This window comes from Lontra canadensis, unplaced genomic scaffold (assembly GCF_010015895.1).
Source record: "Lontra canadensis isolate GAN:19392208 unplaced genomic scaffold, GSC_riverotter_1.0 scaffold53, whole genome shotgun sequence".
NCBI classification, from domain to species: Eukaryota; Metazoa; Chordata; class Mammalia; order Carnivora; family Mustelidae; genus Lontra; species Lontra canadensis.
In genome coordinates this window covers 13292615-13301972 of record NW_022631047.1, presented here as the reverse complement: position 1 = coordinate 13301972, position 9358 = coordinate 13292615, and the positions used below count along the sequence as shown (strand labels likewise).

The following is a 9358-nucleotide window of genomic DNA, read 5'->3' as shown; positions in this document are numbered from 1 at the left end:
CACCTGTCCTCCTGCTCCCCGCTGGGCTCAGGCGGCAGGTGGGGGCAAAGCACTGGGTGAGCCAAGGGCCCTTCCTCTGGGTCAGGGACAGCAGAGAGGTGCTGTCAACAGGGCTGGCTGTTGCGGATGGAGGGAAGGAGATTTTCACACAGGGAAAAATGTCTCTGTAACAGAAACGGGGTCTCTAAAAATAGTCCTGCTGGGAGCCTAATGGCCCTTGGCGTAATGACTGAAGTCAGGGGAGGAGGTGTCTTAGAGTTTGCTCAAGTGGCTGAGTGGGAAGGAGGTGCCATGGACGTGGGAGGAGGACGTGGAGCCAGGCCAAGGGAGCTAGAAATGCTGTGGGACAGGTTAGGGGCCAGCACTGGTTGGGGAAGACAGAGACCAGCAGGTGGGGGAGTCAGCACATGGCTCTTCCCAGTTCTTAACACCGAGAAAGGTGGTAGGACTGAGGTAGTCAGAGGGCCCTGGGCAGAAGGAGCCCTATGGACACCAGGGACCTGGGGCTGGATAGAGGGAATGTTCTTGGTTTTGAAAAGAAGGTGAAGGTCTAGAACAACAAATTGTAGCCAGAAAAGGGAAAGGCTAGAGGGCATGTTCTGCCTCACCTGTGAGAGAATGGACACCAAAGGGAGGACAGAGATGCTGCAGTGGAAGACTGGCCACAAAGCAGGGCAGGGAGCTAGACTCTGGACGGTGGTGAATGGGCATTCAATTCCAGGGAGCCAGACTGCCCTGGGATGGGTCCCAGGATGGCCAGGACCCACTGTTTCTTCAGCATCGACCTGATGTTCTCTTACTGTCTTTTCTACCTGTGCCTAGTCCTGGCAGCCCAGATTCCAGAAAGGGGCTGGTCTGGTCTCCAGCTGGGCTTCACCTTTTTAGGCTGAATCCCCACAAAGCAGGCACGAGGCAAACATTTCACGTGAGCAGCTGGAAGGAAGAGGCTGGCATCTGGGCAGTGGTGGGCCATCCATCAGGAAGGGACAGACTTCTCACGATGAAACTGGGGAGACGGAAAAACAGTGAGGCACGAGATCTCAGGGATGGGGGGCTCTCAGAGAGAGGGAAAGGCAGGACTGACCTTCCTCATAGCAGCAAAGGCAGGACCAAAGGTGGCTTTGACCTCTACACGCTCTCGGATCCAGGCTGGCAGCTTTCTCAGGATAGGTGGGCGGGCATACCGCTGATCCAGAAGCACTATGCTGGCAAAATCCTTCTGGTGCCTGATGGCCCTGCCTAGGTGGGGACAGAGGTTGGGCTCTCAGCTAAACCAGCCTCCCCCACAGTGTATTTCTATCGTGCTCCCTCCTTCTTGTCACCCCATTCTCCTGCCATGTATCCCAAGAGCCAGGAACAGTCCCAGGCTTACCTATAGACTGGTTGACAGCCTTCATACACAGATTCTCCACCAAAGCCTTCCCTGGTGGTGGCTGACCTGGGCCTCTGGGCTGGGGAGGGCAGAAGACAGCACCTGTCAGCATGTTCTTGCCCACCCCCCTCAGTGTTCTGAGAAAATGACCGCTCGGCGTGGGAGAAAGAGCAGCAGGCATCACGGGCACAAGGCCAGCAGTAGCTGCGACAGAGGAGATGGCAGAGTGGCTCCGGAGGGTAAAGGGGTGCGTCCATGCCCTGGAGCGGATGGGAGACACGGGCACACATCGGGGGGCAGTGGGGAAGGCACAGCACTGCAGCCCCGGTATCGCAGCCCCAGAGGCAACAGCACCTCCTCCCAGCCATCTCCTCCCAGCTTCGGGACACTGGAGGTACTCACTAGGGTCTGGTCCAGGTAGGCCATCTTCTCCTGCAGCTCTGGTGACCTGATGTTTGGGTAGGGCATGCCTACCATAACCACACACCTAGGGCCGAGGAACACGAGGCCGTGGCGCGGGGGCAGTCAGGCCCCCAGTGTGTTTGCCAAGGGCCAGGCCTCACCCTCCTGTCATCAACTGCTACATCCAGCGCTCTGTCACACCCCTCAAGTTGTGCTTGCTGCCTGTACCTCCCTCCACACCGGGAGCAGGTGTGCTTGGCCGAGAGACCCAGTGTAGGCCACATGAATGGAGTCCCCACAAAACTGCTCTGCCTAATTTCCACCTGGAGCTAAAGGGCCAAAGCTACCTCCCCACAGAGCTGAGTGACCTAAGCAGCCAGCCCGGGGTGCAGACTCCCGCTGGCATCAGCTTGCAGGCAGGGACCCGGCCATTCGTGGAGTGAAGGGTGATCACAGCAGAGCCCAGAGATGAGAGGCCCACAACTTACCGGCCAAGGTTGTCAGAGAAGTTAATACCTTCACTCATCTTTCCTCCAACCACAGAGAGGAGCAGAGCACCTGTCACCGTGCCTCCCGCCTGGCCACAACACTGCGGGAAATACCAGTCCAGGTTGTAGAGCCAAAGCTTGAGGCCACCCAAAATGCTGCCAGCTGTTCTCTGGACCCAAGGCCTCGGAGTTACACTTCTCACCTTAATGCACCTGGAATACTCCGCCAGCACCTGTTCCACCTGGTTTGCTTTCTTGGGTTCCTGAAATATCTGAAGGAAAACAGTCTCCCAGGAAAGGGTTTCAGAATGCATGGGCCCCAGGTCTGCTCGTGGCCTTTATGTTTTCCAGACTGGGAACAGGAGAGGCCCCCAGAGTCAAAGGGTTCTAGGGAAATCCTCCAGAGGCGATCAGGGGTTCCAAGTGGGGGGAGTAAGGAGCTAGCAGAAGTCCAGATAGTTCTCTGACATGCATGAGAAATCCTAGCAGGAACTCTAGGTGCCACTGTCCTAATAAGTGGGAGTTCTAGCTGAGAGGTCACTCACCTTTTTCCTGACCGCCAGGCGGGCCAGCAGCCCACTCTGATCCCAGTGGGCATAGACCTGGCGTTGGTACTCATAGGAGGGGAAGAAACAGACCACCCCTCCAGGGACCACAGTGCACAGGTTACAGAGAATGCGACCAGTCTCATCCATCTAAGGAAGGAAGACAGACAGCCCTCCCTGGAGTCATTCCTGAGGCCGTATCCAAACAGCACTTCCTGACTTTGAGACTCAAAACCACATAGAGATATCCAAGTGTGACTGCAGTCATGGGGAGGACCTGTGGCCGGAAGCATCCCCTCCCCCGCCCCCCTCCCACACACATCACAATGCTAGCGCACTGGAGCTAAAACCGGCTGGCATGAGCCGAGGCCTTCCTGCTCAACTCCCAATGCCTACGGGCCACTGTGGACAAGTTCCACTACAACAAATCGGACACTGAAAACCCCACGTGTGCCTCTCGCGACAGGCCCCAAGCCCCATGTTCCTGCCTGGGGCAGGGAGCGATAAAACCAAATGGCAAGAGAACCAAAGGAAACAAGCAGATTCTCCTCAGGTTCATCCTAAAGGAATGGCCCAAGGTTCTAAGAAAACATTATTTAATGGTCGAAGCAGTGAGGGAAGGGGGGAGCTCAGGCCTCCCAAGGAGCATGCAGATGGGACACTATCCAGCCTGGGCTGCCTCCGTGTGGAAGACCCCAGCACTAATCTCCCTAACACCTGACCGCTAAAAGCACAGGCCAGGGTGCCCAGCACCCAAGAAACCTCTCTCCTGCCCTGGCGAAGGCAGTGGTAAGGTGAGCGGAATGGTACTAACCATCTGTGGCAGCTCTCTCTTCTGGTATGTGAACTCCAGCTGCTGGCTGGAGGGGCCACTGCAGATGACCAGGGGCAAGATATTGTCTGGAGGGATCACATGACCTGCAGAGACCCCAGGGAGGGGCTGAAAACGAGGGGCTGACGAGTCTGTAAGGCAGGGTCTGGAAAGCACGCTCCCCATCCCTGTCTCCACGCCAGGAAGAGCAGTGCCCACACCCACCCACGTGCCTGCCCCCACAGCACAAGTAGGTGGTACTCAGACCTCCCCACGGGGGTGGAGGCCACCGTGCGAGAGCAGAGAGACGTGAGCCCACGCGAGAGCTGGCAAAGGACTGAGCTCCCATCTCACAGGCTCCTCAGCCCCTGGGGCTTGATGAGAGCACAGGGTCAAACTGTGATGACAAGGGGCCGGAGAGTGACACGTAGCCCATTCCACCCTGGACAGGGATTCTCACCACAGGAAAACTCCACCACTCGCTCAGCTTCCACCCCAGCACAGGCCAGCAGCTGCTCCCGGAAGTCAGACACCTGCAGACCACAACAGCAGGGCTCTGTGATCCCCGAGAGGGCCAGGGACCGCAGGCCTGAGCAGGCAGGGGGCCCTGGCAGGGAGGGAGGGAGAGAGCCGCACTTTGGGGAAGACGAAAGTCTGACCTGGCACAATATGTACATAAGAATAGGGAAAGAGGTAAAAGGTAAGGCAGATAATAAATTGGCAAAAATAAATAAATAAATAACGATAACCCAGTGTTGGATAGTCTCAGTGAGTCTGTGGGAACAGCATGGGAAATCTGGTGAACTGGGCACGTGCTTCTCACCCCGGACTAGGCAACTGAGAGCACCAGTGGGAATTCAAGACAAAATCCACACGTCCAGGTCCCAGCCTCAACTACCGGAAAAGGACCTCTGGGGGGATGGAGGGGTGGGGCAGACATATGTGTTTGTAATTTTAAAGCACTCCAGGATTTTCACCTACTGAACTGGCAAGAATCCTAAGGCGTGACCCCTCCATGGAGAAACAGGCTGCTGGGAGACAGAACAACTCCAGCTGGAGGGGAACTGGACAGTATTTCGTAAGCTGGATGTATTTTTACTTTTTAGCCTGGCAGTGCCCCCCACCTAGGGGTGCCCCCTGAAGGTACAGCTCCGCAAGCCAACACCTGCGCAGGGATACTGCTGCACGTGATCTCTGAGCGCACAACCGCCCTTCCACCCTTCCACCCTTCCCCTTCGGGAGGGCCCAGCGCATGCGCTCACCACACCCTTGCAGTGTGGAGCGCCCGCCGGCAGGCAGGACACACACCTGCAATGGCCACCAAACAGCGTGAGCACCACAACACTGGCGCCACAGCTATTGACATAAGAACAGGGAGAGGAGAGAAATGAGTACATATATTTGCTTAGTTCTGCAGAGAAATGCAATGAAAGCAGGCGAGGACAGACAGTCGCAAAAGTGACTGCCTCTGGGCACAGAGAGCAGCCTGGAGATGGGCGGAAGTGGGACTTTCTGAAGGCACCTTCCAGGCAGTTTCCACTTCTGAACCATAGAGGTGTTTACATATTTTAAAAACATATTAAGTCAAAAATAAAAGAATTAAAAAGCAAACGCTAAAACTGAAAACAGACGGCAATAAAGAGGACCTGTTTGTCACAGTCACAACAGAAGCACACAAGGAGCCTGACTTCCAGTGACTTCAGATCCTTAGTGAGCATACATCCTTAGTAGGATACACTCTCAGAGCAAAAATAAACGCAAAGAAATTAAATTTCAATCACTAGTTTACTGTTAGAATATCAGTCGTATAGGAAAGTATTTGAGGTCTCCTGTGGGAGAGTACAAGTAAGTAATAAGATAGAACAAACGTAATAAGAAACCAAATGTTCAGCTCAAGAAAAAAGATACACAGTATAAGGTCAAACAAATTCATGGATTTTCATTTAGAAATACGCATGATTTTTAAAAGCCATCTTCCCCAGTCTGTCTACAGAAGGTCTAAAAGGAATTACAATCCAGGAGCACGACCGTGTGACACCCCCGGCACCTGGATGCTGGTTTCCACAGACCAATCCCCAAATAAGGAAGCCAGGTTTCTTGGAGAAATGAAGGATTCCAGATCTGGCGCAAAGAAGGTATAAGGTGGCCTGGGACATTCTGCATTCTGTCGTGCCAAAAAGCAAGAAAGCATCCCAAGGCCACTAAGGGCCTCGTCAAGGACCAAGGGCAGCATGTGGGGGCTCTGAGGGGCCGGGCCTGAAACACCTGAGCATCAAAAGCAGCAAGGACTAGAGATGATTTTAATTTGTCAACAAAAATCTGAGTCTACACACAAGAAAGAAAAATGGAAAACGAACAGAGTGGCAGGAGTGGTTCCAGCGGCAGAAGAGAGGGACCAGAGTGTGCGGGCACTCAGGAGCCTTCCACTGGCTCAGTCCCGTGCCACGCATACCTTGGGGACAGAAGCGCTGTGCAGAGATGTGGTTCTATGCGCCTCCATGTTGCTTAAAACAGAGAAAAACTGGAAATCACCCGAATACCTAACAAAAGAAGAGTGGTTCTACAAAATATAACATACTCACATAACAGAGTAGAGCCAGAGCGCGGTGGGATAAATGCACACTACTGACAAGGAACAATGTTTATGACATTCTGTTGCCGGCTGAAAAACCCAAATCGTAGCAACAGCATGTAGAGATGGAGATTTTTGTTTTTAAAACATGTATGTTGTATGTGTATTTGTAAAAATTACACACAAAGACTACTATAATGATACACACTAAAACAAATCTTTTGGTGGTAGAATTATAATCTTTTTTTTTTCCCCTGCTTTTGCTGGTCTCTGCTTTCTACAATGAAAGCATAATACTTTCCTCTGTGTGTGTGTGTCTGTGAATTTTTAAGAGATGGAAGGTGGTATCCCTGGTGGGTCTAAGAAAGGCACGGCATTAAGGCACCATCTGGATGGGGGCCTGCGATTCCAGAACAGCTGTCTCTGGGAGAAATGTGGTCCTGTGGCTCCAGAAGCACCAAATGGGCAGCAGTGCCCTTACACCCTCGCCTACCCCTGGCCCCGGGCTAAAGGCCCAGGCCTGAGACAGTACAGCAATGCCACCTGGTGGGCGCTGCTCAGCCTGCTCAAGCTGACCCCCTTCTGGTTTGGGGGCCCACTGAACAGGAAGAGTTCTGACAGTGCAGCTGTCCCATCCCAGCACCTGGGGCACAAGAGGCGGGCTCTGGGTCCCTTACCGGCTGCATAGTGCCCCCCGCGATGACCACGGCCCGGCATTCCTTCACCACCTCGGCAAAGTGTACGGCTGGATTCAGGAGCAAGAATTTGAGGCTACTCTGACAAAGACTTCCTGAAAAAAAGACAGACAGCTCTGTGGGGCAGGGGGGCGGGCTGCAAGCCCAACAAAGACTTTCGTGAGTCTGAGGCAGAAGGGAGCTCGGTCATGTCTACGGTCATGTCTACGCAGGAACCACAGGGATACCACTTTCCTCTTTGATGAGGTCCCATTTAATCTCCAGGACAACCCTGTGGTAGAGAGCTCGATCACCTACCCTACCCTTGTACATTGATCTTCAGAGAGAAATGAAACAAAGCTTGGAGGTGACGGAATCAAGACTCAACCCACCTAACCACAACGACCAGGCCACATGGCGTCCCTCACAGCCTGGCCCAAGGTGCCCCACTGTCCTAGTGCCTCACACCCCCCTCACCACAGGCCAGCAGACCAGTCACCAGCACCCTGCTTCCTGATCCTCGCCCAGGAGGCGCCACGAGTCTCTCCATGCTCTGGCTTGGCGGCCATTGCCGGCTCCTTCTTGGGATTACCTTGGCGGCTCAGGATGACCCTGCCATCCTGGTTGGCAGTGGTGAGGGCTGCTAGGAAGGATTCGATGTGCATCAGCGGGGAAGCTGGCCGTGGCAGCCTGGCCTCGCCCTCCTCCACAGGGCCCACAGCAGCTGTACAGAGCAGAAGGAAGAGGGTCTGTAACCACAGAGGCAGTGGGAGGGCCCCCTGCGGCAAGCCTAAAGCCATTCTCCGCAAGAGTGGAGTCCAGGCATGAGGAATGGACATTCCTGTCCCCCGCATGCAGCCCGGTCTCCCGCCTCCTCACTCACTCTGGGCCACTGTGGGCTGCAGGGTCTGCAGGAAGTGCTGGAACCCAGCCAGTCTGGGCTGCTCCCTGGAGGATGTGAGGACTGTGCCGTACCTTTCTGTGAAGCCGAAGAGCTGGGATGGAGTAAGAGAACACAGGGAGGAATGAGGATGCAGCAGTGGGAGCCCTGGCTGGAGGGGGGGGTTCTGCCGCACACCAGACAGCCCGCAACTTGCCCCGTACCCCCACCTGCCACGAGGCCTCTATCACCCCCACCCAGCGAGCCGTGCTACAGGAAGGGAGCAGAGGGGACTCTGAACGGCAGGGGGCAGCACTGGGGCACTGCCGGGAAGGGGAGGGCCCACCTTTCTGCTGATCATGCTCCTCTCACAGTAGCGCCGCACCTGTGAAAGCAAGCCTACTGCAGGTATCTGGCCACCATTCGCCGGAAAAAAGAAACCACCAGCTTCCCAAACCCCAGGGAAGCAGGACTCCCTGCTTGCCCTCCCCCCGCCCCAGGAGCCCACAGCCTCCTTGTTGGCCTAGCGGGTCACCCTCCTCTGAGGTCACGCCTCTCCTGCCGCCCCCACACAGCATGGTGGAAGCCTCGTGCAGGCAGTCCCCTCACACGTGTGTGCACGGCTCCAACCCTCTAGAAAGGTCCCCTGATCTCCTTCAATGGGACAGCACCTAAGCTGAACCTTGAAAGATTAAGTTTTAAAAAACCTACAGGAACAAAGGCACGAAGGAGGTAAAGCTTGAGTTTGTTCAGGCGTGTCTGGTGCGTACACTATGGGTAGCCTGGAATGGAAGACAGCGAGTTGAAACCTTTGAAGATTTCTAAAAAGGGTGCTATCTTTCAGCGGAGCTCCACTAGACCATAGTGTGGGAAAGAGAGCAGAAGAGAGAGGGAGTGCAAGCAGGGAGAGAGGGAGACGGCAAGAGGAAAAGAGCCTCTCCTGATGTGGCAGCCATGGGAATGGAAAGGCTTCAGAAGTTCAAGAGCGATTTCTGGCTCTGGGAGCTGGTGACCATTTAGATGCAGGACCCAAAAGGAGAAGAAAGGAGTCAAAAAGGGCTAGATTGCCAGCCTGTCTGATGGGGTCATGGCAGTGACGGGGACCAAAACGGGTAAGTTGGGGGTGTGTGAAGACAAATGGGAAGGCTGGAGGGAAAGCAAAGGGTCTGGAGTCCAGGCACGGGGGCTAACACGCCAGGTACCATCTGCTCACTTGTGTGTGACCTAGGCCTGTCCCTCCTGGGGTGACCTCTCCCAGCCTCGGGTCCCTCTGCTTCTGAGCAGTGATGGTACATCCTACCCTGGAGTCACAAAACCTGGTGCGCTGCCGTGAACGCAGTAAGTGCTCTGTATTGTCAGTAACTTAGAATCTCTGAGTCGTGAGTCGAGCGATGGTGGTGGAATCCTGCACAGCAGGCCCAGAGCGAGCTACCACCAGAGGCTGCATGCAAGTCCAAGGCCTGAGGGGGCGGAGGGGGCGCAGTTCGCAGCCATCTCAGCCCAACAGCAGGATCATGCTCCCGAAGTTAACCTCCTGCTCAGACTAAAGGCCCAGGGCAGAGACTGTGCCGGAGAAAGATGGAACAAGGCAAAGGACCTGGGAATTTCTGTTTG

General features: G+C 55.0%; 1 protein-coding gene across 5 annotated transcripts in view; it reads right to left on the bottom strand.

The window, feature by feature from the left end:
- Window positions 1-43: 43 nt before the first annotated feature.
- Window positions 44-9358, bottom strand: part of DDX11 (DEAD/H-box helicase 11) — a 36140-nt gene continuing 26825 nt past the window's right edge. For 2 of the 5 annotated variants that reach the window (XM_032874880.1, XM_032874881.1), the window contains exons 16-27: window positions 8091-8129; window positions 7748-7859; window positions 7457-7588; window positions 6868-6980; window positions 4079-4151; window positions 3622-3725; window positions 2808-2957; window positions 2263-2534; window positions 1775-1880; window positions 1373-1451; window positions 1085-1239; window positions 44-1006 (exon numbers count right to left, since the gene is read on the bottom strand). In XM_032874880.1, coding sequence (XP_032730771.1) covers window positions 977-1006; window positions 1085-1239; window positions 1373-1451; window positions 1775-1880; window positions 2263-2534; window positions 2808-2957; window positions 3622-3725; window positions 4079-4151; window positions 6868-6980; window positions 7457-7588; window positions 7748-7859; window positions 8091-8129 — 1365 coding nt within the window. In that variant the 3' untranslated portion in view covers window positions 44-976. The remainder of the gene's footprint in view (window positions 1007-1084; window positions 1240-1372; window positions 1452-1774; window positions 1881-2262; window positions 2535-2807; window positions 2958-3621; window positions 3726-4078; window positions 4152-6867; window positions 6981-7456; window positions 7589-7747; window positions 7860-8090; window positions 8130-9358) is intronic. The other 3 variants (XM_032874884.1, XM_032874885.1, XM_032874883.1) reach the window with 3 other exon arrangements.